Source organism: Selaginella moellendorffii, unplaced genomic scaffold (assembly GCF_000143415.4).
Source record: "Selaginella moellendorffii unplaced genomic scaffold, v1.0 SELMOscaffold_152, whole genome shotgun sequence".
In the NCBI taxonomy this organism is placed as follows: Eukaryota; Viridiplantae; Streptophyta; class Lycopodiopsida; order Selaginellales; family Selaginellaceae; genus Selaginella; species Selaginella moellendorffii.
Genome location: NW_003314413.1, coordinates 80,409 through 103,072, shown reverse-complemented (window position 1 = coordinate 103,072; position 22,664 = coordinate 80,409). Strand labels below are relative to the sequence as shown.

At 48.7% G+C, this 22,664-nt stretch overlaps 9 protein-coding genes and 1 non-coding gene across 12 annotated transcripts; 3 read left to right on the top strand and 7 right to left on the bottom strand.

The window, feature by feature from the left end:
- Positions 1 to 322: 322 nt before the first annotated feature.
- On the bottom strand, positions 323 to 1,805 carry LOC9640874. Of its 2 annotated transcripts, none has more exons than XM_002993244.2 (4): positions 1,401 to 1,805; positions 1,223 to 1,310; positions 929 to 1,169; positions 323 to 862 (listed from the first exon to the last, which is right to left on the bottom strand). In XM_002993244.2, the coding sequence occupies exons 1-4, from the start codon at positions 1,794 to 1,796 to the stop codon at positions 364 to 366; spliced, it is 1,224 nt and encodes a 407-aa protein (XP_002993290.1). In that variant the 5' UTR covers positions 1,797 to 1,805; the 3' UTR covers positions 323 to 363. The 2 variants fall into 2 exon arrangements, with proteins under 2 accessions (XP_002993290.1, XP_024522795.1); XM_024667027.1 differs by having other exon boundaries at positions 1,223 to 1,307.
- Positions 1,806 to 3,427: 1,622 nt separating this feature from the next.
- LOC9640848 lies at positions 3,428 to 5,192 on the bottom strand. The gene is made up of 9 exons (XM_024667024.1): positions 4,796 to 5,192; positions 4,447 to 4,688; positions 4,277 to 4,392; positions 4,158 to 4,216; positions 4,065 to 4,102; positions 3,899 to 3,962; positions 3,787 to 3,840; positions 3,638 to 3,736; positions 3,428 to 3,570 (listed from the first exon to the last, which is right to left on the bottom strand). The coding sequence occupies exons 1-9, from the start codon at positions 5,156 to 5,158 to the stop codon at positions 3,523 to 3,525; spliced, it is 1,083 nt and encodes a 360-aa protein (XP_024522792.1). The 5' UTR covers positions 5,159 to 5,192; the 3' UTR covers positions 3,428 to 3,522.
- A 351-nt stretch (positions 5,193 to 5,543) lies between these two features.
- LOC9640846 (protein S-acyltransferase 8) lies at positions 5,544 to 9,011 on the bottom strand. 2 transcript variants are annotated; one of them, XM_024666995.1, is made up of 13 exons: positions 8,975 to 9,011; positions 8,856 to 8,915; positions 8,707 to 8,803; positions 8,586 to 8,654; positions 8,425 to 8,517; positions 8,265 to 8,373; positions 8,147 to 8,216; positions 8,044 to 8,082; positions 7,877 to 8,002; positions 7,575 to 7,826; positions 7,404 to 7,511; positions 7,153 to 7,351; positions 7,012 to 7,098 (listed from the first exon to the last, which is right to left on the bottom strand). In XM_024666995.1, exons 1-12 carry the CDS (start codon positions 8,975 to 8,977, stop codon positions 7,304 to 7,306), a joined length of 1,074 nt encoding a protein of 357 aa, XP_024522763.1. In that variant the 5' UTR covers positions 8,978 to 9,011; the 3' UTR covers positions 7,012 to 7,098; positions 7,153 to 7,303. The 2 variants fall into 2 exon arrangements, with proteins under 2 accessions (XP_002993288.1, XP_024522763.1); XM_002993242.2 differs by lacking the exons at positions 7,404 to 7,511; positions 7,575 to 7,826; positions 7,877 to 8,002; ... (6 more) ...; positions 8,856 to 8,915; positions 8,975 to 9,011 and adding exons at positions 5,544 to 5,989; positions 6,064 to 6,297; positions 6,355 to 6,645; positions 6,711 to 6,893 and having other exon boundaries at positions 6,948 to 7,098; positions 7,153 to 7,277.
- An 85-nt stretch (positions 9,012 to 9,096) lies between these two features.
- Positions 9,097 to 12,488, bottom strand: LOC9640845 (5-methyltetrahydropteroyltriglutamate--homocysteine methyltransferase 2). Its single transcript, XM_002993240.2, has 14 exons — positions 12,353 to 12,488; positions 11,892 to 12,251; positions 11,739 to 11,826; positions 11,555 to 11,682; positions 11,317 to 11,508; positions 10,900 to 11,266; positions 10,767 to 10,847; positions 10,542 to 10,708; positions 10,377 to 10,482; positions 10,071 to 10,321; positions 9,936 to 10,008; positions 9,751 to 9,879; positions 9,466 to 9,687; positions 9,097 to 9,402 (listed from the first exon to the last, which is right to left on the bottom strand). Exons 2-14 carry the CDS (start codon positions 12,239 to 12,241, stop codon positions 9,256 to 9,258), a joined length of 2,301 nt encoding a protein of 766 aa, XP_002993286.1. The 5' UTR covers positions 12,242 to 12,251; positions 12,353 to 12,488; the 3' UTR covers positions 9,097 to 9,255.
- Positions 12,489 to 12,855: 367 nt separating this feature from the next.
- Positions 12,856 to 14,522, bottom strand: LOC9640844. The gene is made up of 12 exons (XM_024666997.1): positions 14,451 to 14,522; positions 14,196 to 14,393; positions 14,015 to 14,115; positions 13,919 to 13,961; positions 13,806 to 13,867; positions 13,699 to 13,755; positions 13,613 to 13,648; positions 13,485 to 13,562; positions 13,353 to 13,419; positions 13,257 to 13,310; positions 13,103 to 13,206; positions 12,856 to 13,050 (listed from the first exon to the last, which is right to left on the bottom strand). Exons 1-12 carry the CDS (start codon positions 14,497 to 14,499, stop codon positions 12,961 to 12,963), a joined length of 939 nt encoding a protein of 312 aa, XP_024522765.1. The 5' UTR covers positions 14,500 to 14,522; the 3' UTR covers positions 12,856 to 12,960.
- Positions 14,523 to 14,553: 31 nt separating this feature from the next.
- Positions 14,554 to 15,960, bottom strand: LOC9640873 (autophagy protein 5). The gene is made up of 8 exons (XM_024666996.1): positions 15,853 to 15,960; positions 15,605 to 15,753; positions 15,465 to 15,531; positions 15,327 to 15,416; positions 15,189 to 15,276; positions 15,068 to 15,136; positions 14,878 to 15,012; positions 14,554 to 14,824 (listed from the first exon to the last, which is right to left on the bottom strand). Exons 1-8 carry the CDS (start codon positions 15,949 to 15,951, stop codon positions 14,574 to 14,576), a joined length of 948 nt encoding a protein of 315 aa, XP_024522764.1. The 5' UTR covers positions 15,952 to 15,960; the 3' UTR covers positions 14,554 to 14,573.
- Positions 15,961 to 16,166: 206 nt separating this feature from the next.
- On the top strand, positions 16,167 to 16,759 carry LOC9640872. Its single transcript, XM_024667009.1, has 3 exons — positions 16,167 to 16,234; positions 16,288 to 16,529; positions 16,588 to 16,759. Exons 1-3 carry the CDS (start codon positions 16,193 to 16,195, stop codon positions 16,667 to 16,669), a joined length of 366 nt encoding a protein of 121 aa, XP_024522777.1. The 5' UTR covers positions 16,167 to 16,192; the 3' UTR covers positions 16,670 to 16,759.
- Positions 16,760 to 16,830: 71 nt separating this feature from the next.
- Positions 16,831 to 16,904, top strand: TRNAM-CAU. The gene has a single exon. It is a non-coding gene; the product is annotated as a tRNA-Met (tRNA).
- A 1,349-nt stretch (positions 16,905 to 18,253) lies between these two features.
- Positions 18,254 to 21,152, top strand: LOC9640843. Its single transcript, XM_002993266.2, has 7 exons — positions 18,254 to 18,392; positions 18,494 to 19,393; positions 19,445 to 19,731; positions 19,781 to 20,075; positions 20,136 to 20,757; positions 20,820 to 20,946; positions 20,997 to 21,152. Exons 2-6 carry the CDS (start codon positions 18,511 to 18,513, stop codon positions 20,830 to 20,832), a joined length of 2,100 nt encoding a protein of 699 aa, XP_002993312.1. The 5' UTR covers positions 18,254 to 18,392; positions 18,494 to 18,510; the 3' UTR covers positions 20,833 to 20,946; positions 20,997 to 21,152.
- LOC9640871 (remorin) lies at positions 21,097 to 22,586 on the bottom strand. Its single transcript, XM_002993237.2, has 6 exons — positions 22,342 to 22,586; positions 21,966 to 22,220; positions 21,795 to 21,893; positions 21,645 to 21,732; positions 21,503 to 21,584; positions 21,097 to 21,426 (listed from the first exon to the last, which is right to left on the bottom strand). The coding sequence occupies exons 2-6, from the start codon at positions 22,183 to 22,185 to the stop codon at positions 21,229 to 21,231; spliced, it is 687 nt and encodes a 228-aa protein (XP_002993283.2). The 5' UTR covers positions 22,186 to 22,220; positions 22,342 to 22,586; the 3' UTR covers positions 21,097 to 21,228.
- Positions 22,587 to 22,664: the final 78 nt, after the last annotated feature.

Here is a 22,664-nt window from a genome sequence, read left to right as displayed (position 1 = left end):
AATTTATAATTAATTTTACTGGAAAAGATGCCATCGCGCATCACCACCCACAAATCTTAACCCCAAGAATAAACAAAAAGATCTAAAGGCCATGGTTTTTAATCCTATTGTGGTTATGTTTGTTATTTATCGAAATAATTTTAAACATTTTTGCTAGTTTATATTTGATATGAAATTACTAATAAATATGCTTATAAAATTTTTATGAAAGTGTATTCAAAAAAACAAATAATAATATATTTAATTTAATTGTATGAAATATAAAATTTACATTATAATTATTTGCCTTTATCTTTATAATTTATAATTCTTATATATTTGATTTATTGACAATAATTCTTTTATTGATTCGATTATTAATTATTATAGTTTGCTGCTATTACTCATAATCTCTGGCGCTACATTCTCAGGGATCACCTTCTTCATGTAACGCATAAACTTCCACAGTCCCACGGCCCACTCCTTGTTCCCGAGAGGATCCACAGTCTCCTCCGGGAACGCAATCCCATATCCCCACAGCCCAGGAATGGGCTTGTCGCCCAGGACGAGCTTCCCACTCTGTGGAGAATGCTTGACACGCTCTCCATGATCCTTGGAGCCTCCACCGTGAAACTCCTCCAGCACCATCTCCGGGAGCTTGTTCCTCTGGAAGCCAATCGCGTAGATGATCTTGGTCACCTCAGGCATGGTTGCCTTGTAAATCTCGGCTTCGCTCTCGGGGCTCTTGAGGTGGTGTGAGTCGAGGCGTGGAACGAGGCCCGGCTCGAGGACTTGCTTCGCCCAAACGGCGGCGTCACCTTTCAGTCCCGTATTATCATATAGAATCCAGCCGTCCATGTAGACGGCATACTTGAGCTCTTGCCTGTACAAGAACTCCAAGAACTCATATCAATCGAGCAAAGAAAAAAAAGGGAAACGAAAAGAGTACCGATAGTAGTGAAGGATCTTGCGTGGTCTGTTTGGAAGCTCGGCTAGATTCCTGAGGCAGAGAACGCCCGAGTGGCTTCCACCGACGACAGCTACAACGTCGGAGGGAGTTACTGCCGATTGTAGCGCGCCGGGGTCGAGAGCGGTCTCCAAGCTCAGCTCCTCGATCATCTTGGCATGCTCGGGACGGGTATAGAGTTGATGAGGAGCCCAGGAGGAATGCGAGGGGATCGGATGAGAACCTTGATAAAACAAGGAGAGTTGTTTACGATCAAGTCTGGAGTGGGAGACGTACCTGTGGCGAAGATCACATTGTCCGTGTCGACCACAGTAGCTTCTTGATCTTGAGCTTCGACGCCGAGAGCAACAGACCAAGATGGCTGCTGCACGAGAACTATAACAAGTCATTCATTCTCAAGGAAGATCACTCACGACTCCACGAACACGAAGGAAGAGAGAGAACCGTGACGAACCTTAGATGAGCCATGAACTCGAGTCACCCATCCTTGGTAGCAATCGACTTTGTCAGCGAGGTGCTGCTGGATTCCTCGGGTGAGCTGCGAAACCATCCGAGCCGTGTCCTTGAGCAAGCAAGTGCCTTGCGGATCCATGCTCTCAAACTCACCTAGAGGAGGCGGAGACATGGTGGCAGCGAGGCGAGCAAGCGTGGGCGACGCCATGGCGAAATCCACGAAGAGCTGGACCTTCGTGTTGCTTGGAACTCGCTGGTACCTGGCGAGGCGGCCGGCCGCGAAGGCTGGATCCACCCACAGGATTGGATGGATGCCCGCGTCGAGGAGATTGGCGATGGCTGCCAGCCCCGCTGGACCGGCGCCCACCACGACCGAGCGATAGGACGCTCTCGCCATAGCTCAAGAAACTAGGGTTCTAAAGCCCTAATCCTCTTTTAAAGGTGGTATATTCTTAATATTATAAGGGGTAAAACCGTTATTTTTATCTTAAGCTAAAAATATTTATGGTCTTCAACGAGATCTCGCGTATTCCAAGGGGTTAAAAAGTACTTTTATGAATTAAATGCAGTGTTACAAATATGATTGGTAAAATGCCCTATTTTCGTACAATATTGGAATATTCGTGGTCAACTTTACGTCGCGGGCGAGAGAGAGAGAGAGGTTTCTTCGCGGAGATGGCGGCTTCTTCGCTGCGCGAGAGAGGCAACAGGCATTTCTGGAGCGACTCGGAGAATCTCTCGCCACTGGTGAGGTATGATCGATTGAGCAAGGCAGTGGCGGCCTACTCCTCCGCTCTCGTCCACCTCGATCGATCTTCCCATGGCGCTGGCGATGGCGATGAGCACCGCGCCGAGAGATCCAGGTGCCACAAGAACCTGGCGTCGGCGCACAGGCGGCTGGCGATGGTGGCGCTCCTCCGCCACGATTGCTGCGGTGAGGACGTCGCAAGCTTCCATCTATCCAGCTCCGTGAGGGATTCCCTCGACGCCATTTCCTACGGATCGGGGATCCAGTCCAAAGATTGGATCGCGGGGATCAAGGCGGCGCTGCTGGATTTTGCCGCCATCGCGGCCAGCGATCCAGTTCTCGGCTCGGAATCCAGCCTCGCCAAGGCTTGCAAGATCTTCCAGCGCCACCCCCAAGGCTCAATCCACGCCAGCGCTGTTCTTCACAGGGCGTACTGCGAGGCTCTCCTCCGCAAGGCCGAGGAGATGATCCAGGACGCGGACAGGGGCGAGGCTGTAAGATCCTTCCTCGCTGCGCTGGGCATCCTCAGCGATTGCGCGGCGCCGCTGGAGGTCGCCGCCGCGCAATGCGAGGGCCGCGCCTTCCGCGACTTCCGGCACGAGCTCCGGGAGCTCCAGCGGCGCGTGGAGCTCAAGTGCCGGTTGTGCGAATCCATCCAGGCGAGGAAGAAGGGCGAGGATTTCCGCGAGCTGGCCGGGAGATCACGGGATCCGGAGCAGCGGCTGGAGATCCTGGTGAGCGCACTGGATCAGTTCCGCGAATCGGAGCTCCTGGCGAGGGATTGCGACGAGGAGGCGCGAGTTCTCGCGCTGGGAGGCGTGGGGCAGCTCCTCGTCACGCTGGGGCTGGAAGAACAGGGCGAGAGCGCCTACACGAGCGCCATCGCCATCGGCGATTCACTGCTCCAGCACAAGAGGAGGAAGAATTTCTCCAAGCTCGTGGAGAGGATGAAGAGCGCGTACCAGGCCCTGGCAATGAGGAAGAAGAGCAAGAACAGGGATCACGAGGAGCTCAAGACCAAAGTTTTCATGCGCCTCGAGGCCAATTTCGCCAAGAACAAGCACAATCTGCCCAAGTTCCTCGAGTTTCTCCTCGCGGAGCATCCGCCGCCGGGGCTGGATCCCGCGGATCGCGTTCGGATCGTCGACGAGAGCGTCCAGTCGCCACGATCGGCGCTCAAGAAGGCGCTGCGGCTCTACCACCCGGATCACAACCAGAGCGGCAAGAACACGCAATGGAAGATCGTCTCGCAAGAGATCACCAAGTTCTTAGTCCTCGTCTACACGGACAAAACTTCTTAGCGTCAATAGCTATTACGTACGGAGAGTGATCTCCTTGGTCTAGTGTATATATATGTACGGAAGCTCACTCTTGCTTAGAACTCGAGAATGATGGACTTTGCTTTGGGCTGGTGCTGTCGGAGCTGCAAAGACACAACAGTTCTTCTGTGATTTTCTCCAGTTCCCAGAGACTTGGAGGATCTTTCTTACCTTAACGTTGGCCATGGACAGCAGCTTGCGTGAGGCTGTGAATTGAAAGTTGGGGTGCGATTGCTTGTCGGTGTAGAAGATCACTTCGGCGATTCCTGCCTGAAAAGAGAAACGAGAAGTTTAATCGGAGGGTAGTAAGATTTCAGTACCTGGATTATGACTTTGGCACACTCGTTGCACGGGAACATGGTCACGTAGAGCCTCTAAACGGAGATCCGGGTGAAGGGAGAGCTTTCAACGTGGCATGAATTTGACGAGTACCTGACCGGATGCTGAGGCGTGATTCCTATTCAGGATGGCGTTCACTTCCGCATGGCATACGTATCTGCAAAGAGATAACAACAACGACGCTGTCAAAGCAGGAAAAACACGAAGAAAGACGAAGGAAATCGAGTGGAGAGAACAAACAAATGAGAAAACGACTTACGGGTATTTGGTCTTGAGCAAGTCACCATCCCGTGATTTCTGCAAAGAGGGTCCAAGTGAATCTCGAGAGTAAAATACATGGAATGGAGCTTACTTTGGCCCAGGGAAGCTTATCGTCGGAGCAACCTCGAGGAAAGCCGTTGTAGCCAATGCCTGGAGAGTCCAGCATTAGCGGGAGAAACTCGAGAAAACTGGAAGAGAAATGTTTCATACCCAAGATGACGTAGTCTTGGCTAACGAGACAAGCTCCGACTTGTCGGATGGGATCTTTGGACCTCTGAGCCGAGAGAAACGCAATGGACATGAAGTAATCGTCCCACGAGAGATAGCTGCAAGGACAAAGAATGAAGTGTTTTAGAATGCCAGACTTTAGAAGTGCCTACCCTTTGCGCTTCGTCGCGGAGAAAGGATCTGGCAAGCCAGGCCTGTTGTCAATGTCGATCTCTTCGTCGCCTGTCACAGCCGCCGCCTGTGTCTCTTCGACATCCACAGTAGTGGAAGAGTTTTTGTCCCGCGAGACTTGGATGCACGTCCAGCTTCCATTGTTGTTGTCTGCGTGAGAATGCTCGTCGCTGGTAGCCGAGGTGAATCCTACAGCCTTCTGGATCTTCTCTTTTCCAGCAGCCTTACCAAAGAAAATATCCAAAGGTTAAAAAAGAATGTAGTGAGAAACGAGAAAAAGGAGAACGAAGAAAGAGCACGAGACTCTCCAAAAGAAATTCGCGAGCTTACCAGCGACGATGAAATTCCCTTGATCATCTTGGCAACGAGCTCCGCCGGGCGCTGGTGGGCGACATAGCAAACGCAGCAGTGGCATCCACACGCCGGGCATTCGATCTGATACCTGGACAGAATCCCTGGCGCGGCGTACACGGCCGCCACGACGAGAGCTCCGCCGACCGCCGCGGCGCCGGTGACGAGCAGCACATCCCTGGAGCTCAGCGCGGGAAATATCCTCTCGATTCCTCCCCCGCCGCTGCTCGGCGCTGGAATTTCGGCGTGATTTACCTCGTGGACGTGGACCTCCGGCTCGGATCGCCGCAGCAGCTTGCTGGTTTGCCTCCACAGGTAGGCCGGATCCCACGCGCTCGTCATCTTGGAGGAGACGAAGAGCCCTAGAAATGTAAGTGCGCTTTGCTTGGTTTGGGAGAATATGCTCGGTCTGGAACAAAAAAATTCTCACCGTTAATGAATATTCTAATTAGATGCCAAATCAATTCTATTACTTTCTTTTTTCCTATGGATTACAATCTGTTTAAGTAAGCAATGGTGCGATCATTAGGATTCTTCATTTTAATTAATTTAGTTTTTGAAAATTTCATGGGATGTAGGTGTGATTCCTTAAACAATCTTGTGATTCGCATGCTTAGCATCTGCATCAGCAAAGCTCTTCCATTTCGCAAATTTTGCATTCTTAGAGCTCTTACTTACTTTTAGGGCTAACTGGGAGAATACACTCTATACGGTTAGAGAATATTCTTATAAGAAAATGAACTCTTTATATAGCTCTTCTCGAGCGAGCAGTGAGCTCTACCAGATGCTATGATCGCCGACGCTCTTGTGGTCCCAACTGGAGCGCCTGGACGAGGAGTTGACGGGGCTGGACTGCTCGCCGCCATAGTCGTACTCGGTTCCGTCCTCCAGGATCTCGTCCGCGTTGCTGTTCCCGCAAGTGTGGAGCTCTTGATCCTCCTCCTCGAGCGCCTCCTCGCTGGGGAGTGTGGTGGTCTTGGTGCCTCCGGAGTCGCTGTGCCGGCTGCCCGCTTCCTCGTCCCGGGAGTCCTCCTCGTCGTCAACATATGCTCGGAAGTTGTTCTTGGAGGGCGGGATCGCCGCGCAGAAGACGTCGCGCAGGTTGCTCGCCATGCCCAGGTTGTACGGATTCAGCTTGTTCTCGTAGCGGTAGCGGAAGTTCTCGTAGGTGGTCTGCACGAAAGAAACGCAAAGAATCTGTAAGAGATGGAGTGGGTTTCTAGCAGCGTGCTCGAAGGACGAGGTACCTGGTTCGTGCTGATGAGGTAGAGATGGAAGAAAGTAAGCCCTCCAACAAACCATACGCATATGAAGGAGTAGACCATCAAGAGGATGGACGCCGGTGACTTTGCCATGGCTGTCCACACGCTGCACTGGCGGTCGTCCATCACGGACTTGATGTAGACGGTACACATCGCAAACACATAGACGCACAAGAGCGTTGCCAACGACACGAACATAAAGAAGAAACGGTAGTTCCTCTGCAAGAGAAGTGGAAAGCTGGTCTGTAAGTGATAACAGGAAGAAGTGGAGCTTACTTGGCCAATGCATTGTCCAACCCATGGACAGTGGTGATCAAAACGCTCCACGCAATTGTTGCACACCGAGCAGTGAGAGCAGCGAGGAGGCCTGTAAAGCATACAAGTGTCACAGTACTTGGTCCGGACCGCAATGCCGTTTACAACGACATCTTTGGTTCGTGGGAGCCGCACTCTCCCGCTTTGTCCAGATACAAAATCCAGAGGTCTGTCCTCAACTTCGGGTGGATGGCGATTACGAGGTATAATGCCCGGGTCTGTACTAGAGGTGAGCAGTAAGAACGTCAACACCTGGAATGGAGAAGCGATCAATCAGTCCTCGTCTCAGTGAATGGGAAAAGCGAGACAAAACTTACACATGTAAGGTATAAGACTGCTATAACCAGAATTGCCACTCCACTGCGGTGTGGAAAGTCGTCAAAAAGGTACCTCGCAACGCAGGAGAAGAAAACGATGGATGGGACAACAATCAAAACGACGGTAATAGCTACAGCCTTTGCATCCGGGCCAAGCACAAGCCTTCCGCCAAAAAGAAACTTCTGCCACAACAAGGAGTGAGGAAAAACTAGATGAATCGAAAGCCGGAAGCTCACATTTCGTCCCTTCCAGTGTTGATAAAGACGCTTGCCCATAGCATGCCTCAGAACGCGTTTCCAGCATATACGCCATTCAAATCCGTCACTCTCATGTAGTTTCAAGGCGCTGTCAATCGAAAAACTGGCCGCATTTTTTTTTCCCAGCACCCTGCATTGGATTAAATCGTCAGCTGCGCATCTTCGAGAATGAAAAACCACTGACCTCTGCGTTTGCAGCGTGCCGCCTTTACCAGAGAGAAGGAAGGAGAAAAAAACAACGAAAGAAAGACAGAACAATTAGGGCTACTCTGATGCACAACCGCGAGTCCACGTGTCCGACAACTAAGTTTATATACAACCGAATGCCTTCCTGTCTAGCTGCTTCGCATTTTCTTTGCCGGCTGGTAGATCGGCTCTTGCACCTGCGCAACAAATCAAAATCGAGTTCAAGAAAGACGAGGATCTTCAAATGACCTTGCTGGCTTTCATATGGTCCATGTCCATGCAGTCTTGGCTCAGTCTATGACAGTTCAAAGCAGCCGCTCCTCTAGCCGGGATCGTGCTTTCCTTGGACATGGCCGGCTGAAAAAGCATATCCGTCAACGAACAAAAAAGAAAAACTTGCAACATTAACCAATCGAGTACCTGGCAAATGGATGTTGTTGGAGATAGCGGCCTCTTTGAAAAGCCAGAAGCCGAGTCTCCGTGCCTGGTCACCTCGGAGCCGACTGTACGAAACAGACCGATCGTGGAGGCGTTGCTGCTGCATTTGAGCTGCTGCAGCTTTGCTTCCACCTCCACGCGTTCCTTCTCGGTTTGATCACCTTCGCAGTCGTCACACTCGTTCTCGTCTCTCCTCTCGTTCTCGTCCTCACAAGGGTCAAGTGTGCTTCTCACCTGCAAAAGAAGAAGTCAAAGGAAGAAGGAAACCGAGACATGCTACGCACCTTCAAAGCCACAGCGTAGTGCTTGCTGTTTAGATCCCCTACTTTCACTCTGATAGGAGTTTTCACCCATTTCATCTGGTCGTCTTCAGTGCAGCACCTGAAAAACGGAGGCTCGTAATCCTCCGGCTGCAAAAATGTTGATAGCATCGTCATACATTAAGGCATACCGTTAGATCGTAGTATAGAAGCTTCATGATGATGGTTCTCTGAGATCAAGGGGTAATTCAATCACATCGTTTCGCTGGAGGCAAGCAAGCAAAGAAAATCTACCTCGGTTGGAACGTTGTCAAGGGTGCGCATAAGCTGAATGAGAGTTCTCACGATCCTGCAAACGGATTTTCTGCCCAGCCAAAACTCGTTATGTCAGTTTTACGAGAATACTACTTACTTCATTGACTTCATCGTCTTATCGCCCGAGCTGACGTTTCTGCCGGATTTCTCATCTCCAGCCCGAGCAATTGTCATTTCGCATGAGTTTTCCGGGTAGGTGAAGGAGACTACATTGCCATTGGAAAAAATCAAAGAGCTGAAAGACGTTTGGTACTTACACTCATACTCCTCAATCAGAGGCCCATCGTCTCCGCTACAAATGGAAAACATCATCGATCTCAGGTATTTCTTTTGCAGCGCATCATACACTCCTGAGGAACGATATGAAAAAAATATCAGGGAAGTGAAAATCTCTCGACAAGAAAAAAAGAACAAAAACCTTTTTCAATCCAGTCGATCAATCTCCGGGACTCATTGTCGTAGGGAAGCAGCCTCTTGACCTTCATATCTGCTCGAAATCTCTGTCAGTTTCCGCCAAAGAACGTTAGCAATCGCATTACCAATGCCTGGAATGGGAGTGTCGGCGAAGTACTTCTCGTCAAACAATCCCCGGATGTAGCTGATGTTGAAGACGGCGATCCGGAGGAGATTTCTGGTCTGGAAAAGAACGACTGAGCAATGCCGTGATCTTCCGGATCGGCGCGCTTACCAGCTGAAGCGATTCCTTCTCGGTAATCTCCGTCTTCGGCTTCACAGCGAGAGATTGCGCCTGGAAGAGCAAGAACAAAGAATTACCATACCGAAAAGGAAGAACACGCAGCGCCATACCATCTCCAAAGCGCTCGCAAAACCCTATGCGTTAAAGCCAGCCGGCCTTGCTTATATATTCGATAGAAAATTTTGAATCGGAGCGGGAAAAATGTGGCACCGGATCGATTCCACGCACAATCTACCCCTTTCTTAATTCAATTTATGCGCATTTTCTTACACTTTACCAATTCGCATTTTCTTGCTTAAACAATTAAGATAAAACTCGCCAAAATAGCATTTCACTTTAGAAATTATTTTGCCATAGGAAAAAATTCTCGCTTTCCAGGTGAGGGGATCGATCAGTGAGTGCTGGCTAGCTCCGCGCGAAGGATCTTGGCGGCTTTGACCATGTTAGTAAGCGCCGGGAGAACCTCGCCATACTTTCGCGTCTTGAGACCACAGTCGGGGTTCACCCACAAAACTTTGGATTCCAGGACGGCAAGCATCTAGTAAAAAAAAAAAAGATCGATCAGGATCTTCCAGAGCGAAACCAAGCGAAAGATTTGTACCTTGCGAATGCGCTCGGCCATCTCCTCGGTGTCTGGAATTCGCGGAGAGTGGATGTCGTACACGCCGGGTCCAATGCCGGCTCCATACGTGACTCCCTCCCGGAACACGGACAGTAGCTTCTCATCCGAGCGAGAGTTTTCGATCGTGATCACATCGGCGTCCATGTCGATGATGGCTGTGATGATGTCGTTGAAGTGGGAGTAGCACATATGGGTGTGGATCTGTGGATTTCAAACAACGCCAGTGTCATTCACGAAGCTATAGAAACTCGTCGCGTCTTTTACCTGAGTTGTGTCTTTCACTCCGCACGACGTGATGCGGAAACCATGGACGGCCCAGTTCAAGTAGGCGGCCTGCTCGGACTTGCGGAGAGGAAGACCCTCTCGTAGAGCAGCTTCGTCGATTTGAATCACCTGGCAGAATAGCTTTTGTTAGCACGCGGCCAAAACAAACCGATAGAACAACGTACATGGATGCCAGCTTTCTCAAGGTCTTCGACCTCCTCTTTGATGGACAAGGCAATCTGGTACGTGGTTTTCTCTCTGTGGTGAATGAAACGTAAGGCCAGTTAGCAAAGATGTCGATGAGAAAGACAAAAGCTCACCTCGGCTGGTCATTTCTGACGAAGGACCAGTTCAAAATTGTCACGGGTCCCGTGAGCATTCCCTTCATGGGCCTCTTAGTGAGGCTCTGCGAGTAGGAAGACCACTCGACAGTCATTGCCTTGGGCCTGCTCACATCTCCGTAGATGATGGGTGGCTTTACACACCGGGATCCGTAGGACTGTACCCATCCGTTGACGGTGAAAGCAAAACCTTGCAGCTGCTCACCGAAGTACTCAACCATGTCGTTTCTCTGGCGAAAAAGGACAATGTAGATTAGATCAGCTATGGAATCTGCCAAATCCTACCTCGGGTTCTCCGTGGACGAGGACGTCAATATCAAGCTCCTCCTGGAGCTTCACAACGCTGGCAATTTCAGATTTGATGGCCTTCACGTACTCTTCCTCGCTTATCCTGATCACACGGATGCACGGATGCATAAGATAGAATCCTGTCTAAAAGTCTTCACTTACTTCTTGCTCTTCACATCACGTCGCACTCGGCGCAGGTCAGCTGTCTGAGGGAAAGATCCAATTGTAGTTGTTGGCAGAATAGGAAGCTTTAAGTGCTTTTGTTGTTCATCAAGACGATCTGCCACAGGAGTTGCACGCCTGTGCTCCGATCCTTGAAGGGCAGCAGCCTGAGACACCAAGTACATGGATTAATGGCATGAAGGGGGGATTCTAGAACGTGCTTACCGCCTTCTTCACTTCGTCGTTGTGGACTCTAGGAGACGTCTTCCTAGAGGCCTGAGCAGATGCATTGGCCGCAAAGAACTCCTGCAGACGAACAAATACTTAGAAATGCAAAACATGAAATCTATGAACGGACCTCATCCTTCTTTCCACCGAGAGCCCCAGCAAGACTAACGACTTCGACGATCTTCTGAGCAGCAAATGCTAGCCAAGACTTGAGCTCAGCGTCGAGTTTAGTCTCGTTCTTGAGATCAACTGCTGTGTGGAGAAGTGAAGACGACGTCGATACCACAACGTTTCCTTTCCCCAGCTTGCTCTCCAGTTCCCCGAGCAACGTGAGCGATGAAGCGAGGTCATTGGCCCAAATGTTACGACCATCAACGACACCGGCGAACAGCTTCTTCGAGGAAGGAAACCCTGCTACCTTGATCAATTCAACAGTCTTGGTGCCGCGAACCAAGTCAAGTCCCACACCATCCACACATTCAAGTCCAGTGAGCAGCCTGCATATACAAACATGAGATGGATAAACGGCAGGAAATTATCCGCTTACTCGTAGGCCGGAGCTGGAAGATCCGCAAAGTATGTCACCACCAAAAGCTTAAGATCGCCAAAGCTCGGTGCCAGGTCGGAGTACGCCTTCTTAAAGACATCATACTTGTGGGACTCCAAATCCAGAACAAGAGCTGGTTCGTCGAACTGAATCCATTTGGCACCGGCACTTTTCAGCTCGCCAATCACTTCCCTGGAACCTCACTTCAGTAAAAATGACAATGGACATTTTAAAGTACTTGTAGACGGGTAAGAGATCCTCCAAAAGCCCAAGAAGATCGAAGTCCTTGGCAACTCCTTTAGCAGGCTTTGCCAGCGACAGGTAAGTGAATGGTCCGACCAGAACTGGAACAGTCTCAATGCCGAGCTGCAAACCATCCAAGAATTACATCCAGCAAGAATCAAAGAAACCATAAAACCAACCTCTTTCGCTTCAGTGTATTCCTCCAAAACCTTGCGCGAGGATAGCGTGAACTTAACCTCGGGACCGAGCTCAGGGACGATGTAGTGGCTGCCCAAAATTTCCACAACGTTAGCAATTCCACCACAAATCACATGAACAAGCCAGATACTTACTAGTTAGTGTCGAACCATTTCGTCATCTCCATAGCCGGTTGCTTGGCATTCCCTCTCGCCATGGAGAAATAGGTGTCGAAGGCCACATCTCCACCAGTCCAGCCATATCTGGGAGGAACAGCTCCCACCATGGCCGTGGTATCGAGGACCTGATCATAGTAGGAGAATGTATTGCTGGGGATGAATGAAACCCCGGCATCGGACATCTGCTTCCAGATCGAGGCGCGCAGATCCTTGGCAGTCTTCTCCAAATCCGCAGCGCTCGACTTCCCATCCCAGAACGACTCGAGAGCGAACTTGAGCTCTCTCTTCGGGCCCATGCGAGGGTAGCCAGCAATGTGAGACGCCATGGCACAGGATCTGGCACAAGGCAACGAAAATTGGATCAAGATCTAGATCTAGATCAAAATGCGGAAGAGATTTCGCGAAGAATCGAGCTGGAATCGCGAGCGGTGCCTCACCTCGCGAGCAGCGCCGAGATTGTCGTGGATCTGGATCTGGAGGCCGCTGCTAGTCGAGACGGCAGTGCGAGAAACCCTGGCGCGCGCACCGAAGATAAAGGCGCTGGGCGAGGGTCACTGTAGCTGATTGCGACCACTACAGTAGGGCAAACACAAACGTCCACAGTGGGTTAGCTTTTGGCCAAGCTACTCTTCTCCACAATGCGAAGAGCCCTACCGCGCATCGTGACCGTTGACACCACTACGGCACGTACGGCAGAGATTGGGGGTCAAAGCATATGGGCTGGTAGGTAATGCCTATCCACACATTGTTTTGGAGGTGTTAAAAATTCCATGGGATCTTCGTGTGCCGCACGAAACATCGTGGACTTACGATAGGAATATTTCTCCCATTTACGTCGTCCCAGCCATGTAGCGTATCCTCAAATTGACCACATTCCAATGCTTTGATAGTTTGTTGTTGGCTTGGCATTGAAAATTTCTTATCTACCACGAAACTTACGAGTCCAAGCGAAGTTTTTTCCTTCCACTTTGGTAAGCGCCAGGCTAGAGAACTTACTTCGAGCTAAAAATCCAGTGTAAGTTTCGAATTTGTCTCACAGTGAAGATTAAGTAGAGTCCGCTTTCCTCACGATTGTTCCAATCCAGTTTTGTTCGATGTTTCCTTTCAAAGCTTGGAGAGCATGCTCGGTTCCAGCCTATGTTACGAAATGATAGATCAGAAGAAAAAGGAAGAAAAGAGCTTTGTACCTCCACAATGTAGACATCCATTCCCAGCCGAGAGATGGAAGCTGCCTCAGCGATCTTTGTAGCCATTCCTCCAGTGGTATCATGAGAGGCCATCTCGGTTTTCACTGCAAGCGAACGAGTCTAGTAGATTGAGAAGTTAAAGTGAGAAGATTACCTGGGGCCTCAAGTCGTGGTCTTGCAATGCTCCAAGTCCCATCCTCGTAGACAACTAGGAAATAAAATTAAGTGTCTCCAAAAGCTCAAAACGTACCAATCTCTTGCAGTAAAACTGCATTTTCTTCTGACGGTGGACGATCAAAAACTCCAGGAACGTTTGTCTGCGATTCAGTCAGGGAAATACTTCAAAGCGAAGCAAAAGAGAAAAAGAGAAAAATCAGTATACAAGAAAGACGACATAGCTAGGCTGTAGTTCCTCCGCAAGGCGGCGGACGATAACATCTCCACTCAGAATGCAGCAGCCCTGGTAAAAAAGTAAAAAGTTACCTGGAAGTCAGGCTACGGAAAACTTACCTGATGGCTATCGCGCACAGCATCACCGTGCAAGACCTGCAAGTTCTTTCGTAAGAGTCCAAGGGATAAAAGAAAACAAAACTGACGGGCACAAAGCCAGCATCGACAGCTTCCCTTACTCCAGAAACATTGTCGCAATCTAGCTGCAGAAAAAACATATGCGTAACACGACGTCAAGAAAGCTATTACCTACGATGCGCTTATGAGTTGACCACCCAGCAGCAAATGGGGGCATGCCAACAGCAGGAATACCCTCTGAATTTGAGATAGTTACGTTTTCTCACAAATGATCAACAAAGTACTCACGTGATGCAAGCGCTCGGATGACTTTGTGATTGAGTTTGGTGACCTGATTGTTACAGAAAATGATGTGTCACTAGAGGAGAAATGGATCAACTTAACTGATAATCTTGTTGCGACAAAACCTGCATTTACGAGCAGCGAGTTGTCCAAGCCTCCCTTATTGACACCAGAAATGCTGGCTTGGAAGTGCCCGAAAGAACCTGTTTAAGCAAACATCTACAAGCTTTAGTCGAGGACTACAGTAACAACAATCTTAGAACAAAATGTGTTGAAAGTATACCTGCACCATGGACCACAACGAAGGCACGCTTCTGAGGGAGCTCCATGTCAATGCGATCTGGCACTTCTAGATTTTTGCTCCAATCCATGTTGAAAGACACGCCACCTCCCATGGCTTCGTGGAGCTGCAAGCTAGTCTTAGACAAACTCTCGCGGTTCAAAGCTTCGAGTTTGTCCTTGAAAGTAATAGCTGCGCCTCCTGGAAGGCACACAGGAAATAGTGAGCACCAAATAAAACTCACAAGAGAAAACTTACCAAGTTTCACAATGCAGCGGACATGGTGCTTTCTCGAGGAGCTCTCCATTGAAATGGAAGCGAAACAAAACCCTAGTGTCGAGGAGCTAATGATACAATTGACTTACAGAAACGTTGTCAGCTTTATTTCCCGGGCACCCACAGGCAGACGTGGGTGAAATGCTCTTGTCCAGCCAAATTTCTGGCCACCCAGTCGAAAGGCAAGTCGAGGTTGGGCTGAATTCCCTGAATTTTGACCGTGCCATCGAACTGTACACCCGGTCCGTATTCGTCAACTCTAGAATCGCTACTGCTATGCTCGGGATCTTCGGAGCTGCTACCAAAATATTGAGGCAGAACTTTCACCAGTGCGTCTCCTAAGGTGAACGCTAGGCCTGCTCAAACAGAAGGTAAGTGAAACTAGGGAAAAGAAAGATTACAAGCTCACCTTCTTCTTGGCGAAGAATTTCTACAGGTCTCGTCAGAATCATCACTTCGTTCCAGCTTTTGACGGGGGCTAAAGAGAAAGGATCATCCAGACCGCCGTTCACAGCACGAACGTAAAGGCGTAGAGGTACCTTTCCTGAGTCCAAGTTGATAGAGTTAAAAAGCTAAACCATATCACGATTTCTAGCTACCTGGCTTGCCTTCGATTCTCCCAGGACCAACAAACTGAGCTGCGATGCGATCGTGTTCTTCCATATCCCCTGAAGTAGCAAACTACAGATATAGTTTCCACATCAAACACAGGTCGCAAACCTTTCACAATGCTGCTCCACAGGTTGTTCTGGTCGTTCTGTGTCAAGTCCATGACGTTCTTCGTGTTTCCACGAATGATGTACGACGCCTGGACAAAGTATTCGAACTTACAGGCCATAGAAACAACAATTGCGTTACCTCTTTCAGAGTGTTCATGAAGCTCCATTTCACAGCTTCATCGCCCTCGTAAGGAGCCATCATCTCGGAAGGATAGCCCCGAAAATGGACCTGTCATATCAGCCGCTAAACGCAAGCTTCTGTAGAAAAGATTCTTACTGTGAGATCCCACGGCCTTTGTGGCTCAAGACACAGCAAGTCAAATAGAACACCAGTAGGAATGTGCCTATCCATCCAAAGAAACAATTAAAAAAACCAAAGAAATCTTAAGTGACAAGGAAGTTCTAGCTAGATTATACCATTTGAGAGGCAAACCTTTGAAATCGAACCATAGAATCTGATCGCTGGAAGGGGTAGAAGACGAAGGAGAAGACAAGACAGCGTTCTGGAAATACTGCCGGATTCGAGTAGCGAGGAGGGGGAGGTATCCATTCCGAGCAGCCATTAGCTACAACGCATCAAGCACGAGATTTTTGATGTTTGGAATGGAAATTCTTTCGATGAAAGAGCAAGATTTGCATTTGCACCAGGACAATCGAAATCTTACCAGAAGCGGAAGAGGAGCTGGCGCCGTAGCAATCTCGGAAGGATCCAGCTGAAAAGAAATGGGGATCGCGCCCTCCCAGACATGGCGCCTGGCATCCATAGCGTGTTAAGTGTTAGCCCTAGACTCAAAAAGTATATTCCCCACGTCAGAAAAGTAGTTTGCAACGTGGCATTTATTCGTAAAACATTCTCCCCGTCACAAAAGGTAGTTTCCCAGGTGGCGCTAAATACCCTAAACCTTGGAGCGCCTCTGTTGATCTGACGAAGAAGGAAGAAGGATCGAGGGCGATTTGATCGATTCTTCCTGGAATTTTTTTCGCGATTTCAAGCTGATCGGAAGAATGGCGGCTGCGGCGGCAGAAGCAAGCGAGCCGGCAATCGATGTGAGTGAAGAAATTCTCCCGCAAATCCATCGATCAATCTGCTCTTGTCGCAGCCCAAATTCAATGGCGATGACGTGAACACCATCCTCAAGGAATGCCTCGATGAATCCCTCGCAAGCTCCCAATTCATGCATCACAAGGCAAGCTTTGGATTGAATTCATCAAAAAATTTGTGTGTGTCTTACCTCTATGCGATCAGTGGCGATCTTCTTATAGATCGGCCAATGGACATCCACAGTCTGCGAGAAATGCATGGCCAAGCTTGTAAATTTAAACAAGCCCTTCAAGTATATTGGTAAAAATTCCTTCCCCTCTTTGCTCTATTGAAATTTCTATTAAATCTTCCTCCATAGTTACCTGTATGATCATGCAAAAGAACGGCGCTGGGCTCGTCACGGCAAGCTCTTGCTTTTGGGATCCACTAGCCGACGGTAAATCTGAACTAACTACATACCAATCACCAGTAAGCTTTTCTTCTAGGTAGCCGTACGATGCGTTGGGAGAACAAGACAATGTACGCCATTGCCACGGCATACGCCATGGCAATCTAGGTCCTTGATCCAACGAATTCGTGAGCAAACCCTATTGAGCAGATTGGCCTATTAGCTCAGTCGGTTAGAGCGTCGCGCTCATAACGCAAGGGTCGCAGGTTCGAGACCTGCATGGGCCAACACATGTTTACTTTTGCAGAGTTTTTGGCCCATGAGTTATTGGATTAATTGTGCTACCATTATATTGGAGATATAGTTTTTATCTATTATATATGACAATGGTAAAACATTTTTTAAGAGGCTAAGAAAGGCTTAAAAAAAAGCTAACATTCCTTCTACCAGTAGATTGATAACAACTTATTTCATAGATATTTTTTATTTAAGCAAAAACTGAAGATCAATTTTGTCAATGCCACAATCTAATCCTAATTCTACACGCTAACTCAACACTTCAATTAACTTTTGAGGTGATTAAGTCTCATATAAGGGCTTTGAAAGGAGTTATAAAAAGCTTGAATCATAATGTTGTAGAAGTAATGGGCAAGTGTCCACTAAGAGCCATCACATGGTTCCTCAGCTTGATTTCATCACTGTAACCATTAGAAGTTCATTAGCAATGGAAAATTAAACAAAAAATAGCATTACCAAAAACTTGTAGTGTTGTTTGGAATGGCATCTTTGGAACATCCTTTGGTGACACAAATTTAATAATACCTTCACTTCAAATCAATCTTTGTAAAATACCAAACACTACAAAGATGATTGAGCAAATAATTGGTACCAGGGATTAGGAACATATTCTTCACCAATTTTTTTTTTCTTTGTTGGCTCAAGGTGATGGCATGGTTTACTTCTTAGGAGAAGGGTGAACTTGACACTGGGAACTTGATAGAAGTTTACACAAAGATCAAAACTATGGAGTTCACACGATACATCTTACAAAAGAAAAGAAAATACAAGCAGGAACAAGATCAATGGATGCTTAAGGGACCATTGATGGATTGAAAAGAAAGACCAAGATAAACTTATAACCTTTAGCAATCTCAATCATAGCAGCAACATAGAGCCTTTGCAATCTTGAAAGAGGAGCTTGCTAGCAAGTTCATGACCAGTGTCAAATTTAGATCAACGATAACCCACTTACCAAAGTTATTGTGAATGGATAGAGGTGGATTATTTATTATTATCTAATGAAAACCTCCTACCATGATGTGATCTCCTATCTTATGTGGAAATATCATTGGCCTTTCCATCTGTTAGCACTATCTCATGGTTCCAAAAAGTGACCAATATCGTACGTTTGGTGGCCTGCAACGCAACCATGACCGTTGGATGCGCCACCCCCTCCAATAATGACAAAGAGAAACATCCAACGGTCAACATTTAATACTGCGAACGCGTGGCCAGCTCCCAGGCGTCGGATGGTTGCTTCTGACGGCCGGGCTTTCTCCCTCCAAAACCCGCCGGACGAATGATGGGACGGTAGCGTATGTTTGTACGTTTTACTCTATATATTTTCAAACTCCCCTTCGCAGACTTCTTCGTTCTTCAATGCCATGGAGGGCGCTAGGGTTGGAGGAGGATCGCCGAGGAGGCAATAGGGTTTCCATGGATCCGGCCGGTCGATGAGAAATGCGAGCTGCGGAGGCGAGAGATTCCCTTTTCTGGTGAGTGAGATCGGTCCCTTTTGCGTGATCCTGCTAGCGTGCTTGATCGCTCGAGATTTCGAGGTGAATCGCGGGATCTAAGCTGCATTGCGCTGTGACAGATGATCGAGGAGTGGAGATGTGGCTCTGGGTTGTGGCGGCAGGATCGGGATATCTGGCACGGTGCCTCCAGAATGCCTCCTCCTCGAATCAGAGTAAGAGGCTCCGGCTGAGCGACGATGAAAACATTTCCAGGTCTCCACCTGATCAAGTCGACTGTTTGTTAAGCGAAGAAGCTCTACGGGTGAAGGACCGTTTTGAAAGACTCGGAGAAGAGGAGAAGAGTGTCACTCAAGAGCACGGTGCTGGTGGATCACAGAGCGTTGATGACAAGCGATGGAAGAGATCATGCTGTGGAAACAGCCCGAGGGACGTGCTGGAGGCCAGTCTTGTTACTTCCTTCCAAAAGGGGATTCACGAGTCGAGATTGAAGTCGAAGAACAAGACGAAAGGTTGGCCATCTTGGCCAAGAGCTCAGAGCAGATGCCAAGAAAAATGCCTCAGCTCGGACGACTTCGAAGGAACTACTGTCGAGATCAACGAGGCACAGGCGAGGAATGGATTTTCTTTGGAAGGGAACTCGGGAAGTGGTGCCAATGGTGGTGATATCTCAACTGTGGACATGGACGTAACCGTGAGAACTTCTTTGGGGGATGTTTCCTGGACTACTTCGAAGCAAGACGTAGAAAATCTGTGCCTGGATGATCTTCCCAATATCCTGGACTGGACTACCATGGCAGCAGCGCAGAAGCATAACATGTTTGGTCCAATGGATGGGAGTTTGGCAACTTCGAGAATGAAGAAGATATATGACCGCAAGTCGAGAGGGAGGAGCAAGAGCAGGGACTCTTCTGTGCCTGCGACTCCAAATATACATACGGTTCCGGCTTCTCTGGCTATGCTACCGACTGCAAGGAAAAGGAAGGCTCTCAACGGAAGTTCAAACATTTACGAGAGCTCAGGTTTGTGGATCTTGTTTGTCATTGTACTCGCTCACCTTGACGGTTTTTCAGCTAAGGAGGTGCTCTTGTTTGCGATGGGCGTACACGCTGCTATGACTTTTATGGTTCTGTATAAGAAAAGAGAGATGGAGCTTCCACAGCAGCCAACAGACACGCAAAACACGAAATTTGGGATAGAAATTCCTGATGATTGTCACGATGACGATGATGAGTCCATGACAAGTGTGGTGACAGTAGAAACAAAGACGGATCCCATGGCCGTGCTTGAAGCGGAACTCGCGGCAGAGTTGGAGATCATGCAGCTCAACCTGAGTACTGGGAAGGCAAATGGGGCCGAAGTAAGTTCTTTTAGTTTCTGTTGACGTGAATTTACCAAGAATTGTGCAGAGGGAACCATCAAATGTGTCTAGCAGTTCCAGTTCAGTAAGCCTGCAGGACGACTTCATAGAAATTTTTGACGATGGCTCGTCGCCTCCTCAAAATCAACATTGGGCTATATCCCCTAGGGAACTCGACAGAAGGCTGCATATTGTTCTCGAGGAAAGGCAGGCAAAGCAAATAAAAGAGCTCGAAGCTGAACTGAAAGAAGCAGAGAAAAAGCTCCACATGAAAGATGTGGAAATTCGGTCATGGAAAGACCGTGTTTACCGCATGTCAGAATCTTCGCTCATTTCTCCGACTGGTAAACATTCTTGCTTACGGTTGCTTGAGATGATAATTAATATTTTTTTGATCTATACAGATGTCGACGAAAGTCCGACTGCACGCCCAGCTAGCAGTCGGAGGAGATGGTTTGCTGAAGAACTTGGAGGCCCTCCACTTGAGGATAGCTCGTCCAGATCTGGCAGGATCGTCCATTCTCTACCGTCGCTTGTTTCGGCTATGTCAAGCTGTCACATAAACGATGAGGATGACGAAGCGGATCCTTTGGAGCGTAAACGTAACATGAGGAGTAGCTTTATGATGGATCGGCCGACTTACAGATCGTCCGTGACAGTTTCTGACATTACTGGGAGGCTCAACGAGAAAAATGGGAGGACTGGTGCCTTCGATCCTTTCTATGCTGGCAAGTTTTCAGCCAGCGGCAACGGCGTGCTTCTTCCAGCCGACGCAGAAGCAAGACAAACCGATACACAGATCCATGAAAAGCTAGTGCAATGGAACTCGACGAAGCTCCCGTATGACTACCAGCAGTCTCAGGTGATCCGGACAGTGGAAACCATTGAAGAGCGGCGGTACCAAAGAACTCGTTGTCAAGCCAGCCTCGAGAGAGAAGAGAAGTGGCTTGCTAAGAGAGGGAAGTCGCGGCACTCAACGGGAAATCTGATATCGTCTCGGTATCGCAGTCAAAGACCCCGAAGGAGGTAAAAAACTCAAATCTTGTTTTGATCTACGAGCCTTGAAAGAGTTTGCGTGTGTGTTGCAGGTGGTTCAGTTAAGTGGCATATCAGCAAAACGGAAGTGACAGGTGTGGGGCAGTTTGTACATGTGTGCATCAAAAACGTAATGCGAGACAGACAGTTCAAGCGGAACTTTTTCCGCATTTCCTGCTGGTGAGAAAACTGTGGGATTTATCGTTGAACCGCTTATCGTCTTTGTGCAGTGTTTTACTTTCAATGCACTTGCGGGGTCTGTGAACACAGTAAAGTCTGTGTCTTTTGCTTGCGAGAGACAAAGCTTTGTAACAGTTATTGTAAAATGATTCTCCACCCAGGTACAATTGTTTTGGTTTTCATATTAATCGAATAATTTACAGCAACCAAACTCAAGCCAAACAGGATCACAGCAAACCATCTGTCGATCGTCGTAGCATATGTATGGGATCACATATACTTTCAGGCCTTGAAGCACAGGAATCCTCCAGGCTTTTTGTTTTGAGCTCTGTACTTTGCTGAAGTTTCTTCGATTTTGAACATCTCCTCGCCTTCCTGCGCGTGCGCGAGAGCTCGTCTCTCTTCGGCCATCTTGTGAGCGGCTGCAATCTGATTACGCATCTTTTCGACGAGTGCGGCTCTCTTCTTCTCGAGTTTCTCCTGCACAGGTTTGAGACATGTCAATATCTAATTTTTCAAGCTAAAAGTTTACTAATTAAAATTGTTTTCTGCTCACCTCAGCCTGCTTCAACTTGGCTTCAGCTCCAGCCTTCTGCGAGGCCTCCCAGGCACCGATCTTTGCAATCACCGCGGCGCACCTGTTTGCCAACAAAGAACAAAGGTAAGAACCAGCAAGAACCTCTCAAAACGTTGCTTACCTGTTGGTGGCTTTCGCTTTGCGACTCTCTTCCCAGGCCTTGATGTTCGACATTGTCCTCTCGTGTTGGACCTTGGCAAGAGCGGAATCTACAGCGAGAGAGTAAACGGTCCGCTGGAGACACGTGAACCCGGGAACCAAAACTTCGTACCTCGATCCATTGATCCGCCTCCATCAGTCCTCAACGAAGACGAGAGGGAATTCTTGCTGGAAGGGGGACTTCCTGGAGCAGCCTTCACATGAGCAGCCTCTGCAAAGAAGGAATTGGGGCACTCACAGGGTCAGGAAGAGAAACAGGGGACACAGCGAGAATTCTCGTCACCAGGATGGGTGGTAGCAGCATGAGCGTGGTTGGCGTCGGCAGGAGCGCGTCCTGGAGAAGGAGGGCTCTTCACATTTGTTCCAATCACCGACGTGGGACTGGCCGTCTCGGCAGTGACATTCTTGTCGACTGGAGCGTGAGTGACTGGAGCCACTGGAGCGTGAGTGACTGGAGCCGCTGGAGCGTGAGTGACTGGAGCCGCTGGCGCTTGTTCCGTCATTCTCTTCTGCGATGGAGCTGGCTCGCTCGCTCTCTCTACAGCCAAGAACAGCCACAGCTTAATTCCTCGACGACACAGATAGAGACAAAGAAGCAGCCAAGAAAAATGGGGGCTTTTGCGATGGAATTCTCGAGGAATTGAGATGAGGATACCGACCTTGGGAAGAAGAAGAAAAAGAAGAAGCGCGTCTAGGAGTGTTGCCAAGGGGAGAAGATTGTGTATAAGCGCAGAGGAAGGGGGGTGATAAAAGATCTACGCTCAAAAGGATCGAGAGTGGGCCATTCGCCAAACACCAACTAGTAAAAAAGAAAGAAAAGAGAGAAAGACGAACGCAAGTTAATCTCTCTCTTGGTTCCGCCGTACACGTCACCGCTGGATTGACGGGATGTCGTACAGGTGATTTGCTTGATCAAGGCTATTGTATAATCTCGAGACGTGGCCGTAGTGGATTCACTCGGCGGGCCACGTGGAGGGCCCCT

Excerpts from the sequence above, each read along its gene's own strand:
- LOC9640844 (XM_024666997.1), bottom strand. The coding sequence starts at position 14,499 with ATGGAGAGCTCCTCGAGAAAGCACCATGTCCGCTGCATTGTGAAACTT. Across the intron at positions 14,116-14,195 it reads CGTTGTGGTCCATGGTGCAG|GTTCTTTCGGGCACTTCCAA; the intron begins GTATACTTTCAA and ends TTGCTTAAACAG. Across the intron at positions 13,207-13,256 it reads ACCACGACTTGAGGCCCCAG|TGAAAACCGAGATGGCCTCT; the intron begins GTAATCTTCTCA and ends GTTCGCTTGCAG.
- LOC9640845 (XM_002993240.2), bottom strand. The coding sequence starts at position 12,241 with ATGGCGTCTCACATTGCTGGCTACCCTCGCATGGGCCCGAAGAGAGAG. Across the intron at positions 11,509-11,554 it reads GATCTCTTACCCGTCTACAA|GGAAGTGATTGGCGAGCTGA; the intron begins GTACTTTAAAAT and ends GTGAGGTTCCAG. Across the intron at positions 10,483-10,541 it reads CGTGATGTGAAGAGCAAGAA|GATAAGCGAGGAAGAGTACG; the intron begins GTAAGTGAAGAC and ends CCGTGTGATCAG.
- LOC9640846 (XM_002993242.2), bottom strand. The coding sequence starts at position 6,986 with ATGGGCAAGCGTCTTTATCAACACTGGAAGGGACGAAAT. Across the intron at positions 6,646-6,710 it reads CAGTCTTATACCTTACATGT|GTGTTGACGTTCTTACTGCT; the intron begins GTAAGTTTTGTC and ends TCTCCATTCCAG. Across the intron at positions 5,990-6,063 it reads ACCTCATCAGCACGAACCAG|ACCACCTACGAGAACTTCCG; the intron begins GTACCTCGTCCT and ends TCTTTCGTGCAG.
- LOC9640872 (XM_024667009.1), top strand. The coding sequence starts at position 16,193 with ATGGCGGCTGCGGCGGCAGAAGCAAGCGAGCCGGCAATCGAT. Across the intron at positions 16,235-16,287 it reads CAAGCGAGCCGGCAATCGAT|CCCAAATTCAATGGCGATGA; the intron begins GTGAGTGAAGAA and ends CTCTTGTCGCAG. Across the intron at positions 16,530-16,587 it reads CAAGCCCTTCAAGTATATTG|TTACCTGTATGATCATGCAA; the intron begins GTAAAAATTCCT and ends CTTCCTCCATAG.
- LOC9640873 (XM_024666996.1), bottom strand. The coding sequence starts at position 15,951 with ATGGATGCCAGGCGCCATGTCTGGGAGGGCGCGATCCCCATTTCTTTT. Across the intron at positions 15,754-15,852 it reads CAGCTCCTCTTCCGCTTCTG|CTAATGGCTGCTCGGAATGG; the intron begins GTAAGATTTCGA and ends GATGCGTTGTAG. Across the intron at positions 15,532-15,604 it reads AAAGGTTTGCCTCTCAAATG|GCACATTCCTACTGGTGTTC; the intron begins GTATAATCTAGC and ends TTGGATGGATAG.
- LOC9640848 (XM_024667024.1), bottom strand. The coding sequence starts at position 5,158 with ATGACGAGCGCGTGGGATCCGGCCTACCTGTGGAGGCAAACCAGCAAG. Across the intron at positions 3,963-4,064 it reads TTGCTCAAGACCAAATACCC|ATACGTATGCCATGCGGAAG; the intron begins GTAAGTCGTTTT and ends ATCTCTTTGCAG. Across the intron at positions 3,737-3,786 it reads GTGCCAAAGTCATAATCCAG|GCAGGAATCGCCGAAGTGAT; the intron begins GTACTGAAATCT and ends TTCTCTTTTCAG.
- LOC9640843 (XM_002993266.2), top strand. The coding sequence starts at position 18,511 with ATGTGGCTCTGGGTTGTGGCGGCAGGATCGGGATATCTGGCACGGTGC. Across the intron at positions 19,394-19,444 it reads AAACATTTACGAGAGCTCAG|CTAAGGAGGTGCTCTTGTTT; the intron begins GTTTGTGGATCT and ends ACGGTTTTTCAG. Across the intron at positions 20,076-20,135 it reads TTCGCTCATTTCTCCGACTG|ATGTCGACGAAAGTCCGACT; the intron begins GTAAACATTCTT and ends TGATCTATACAG.
- LOC9640871 (XM_002993237.2), bottom strand. The coding sequence starts at position 22,185 with ATGACGGAACAAGCGCCAGCGGCTCCAGTCACTCACGCTCCAGCGGCT. Across the intron at positions 21,733-21,794 it reads AGGCGGATCAATGGATCGAG|ATTCCGCTCTTGCCAAGGTC; the intron begins GTACGAAGTTTT and ends CTCTCGCTGTAG. Across the intron at positions 21,427-21,502 it reads CCAAGTTGAAGCAGGCTGAG|GAGAAACTCGAGAAGAAGAG; the intron begins GTGAGCAGAAAA and ends AAACCTGTGCAG.
- LOC9640874 (XM_002993244.2), bottom strand. The coding sequence starts at position 1,796 with ATGGCGAGAGCGTCCTATCGCTCGGTCGTGGTGGGCGCCGGTCCAGCG. Across the intron at positions 1,311-1,400 it reads GAGTTCATGGCTCATCTAAG|CAGCCATCTTGGTCTGTTGC; the intron begins GTTCGTCACGGT and ends GTTCTCGTGCAG. Across the intron at positions 863-928 it reads AAGATCCTTCACTACTATCG|GCAAGAGCTCAAGTATGCCG; the intron begins GTACTCTTTTCG and ends GTTCTTGTACAG.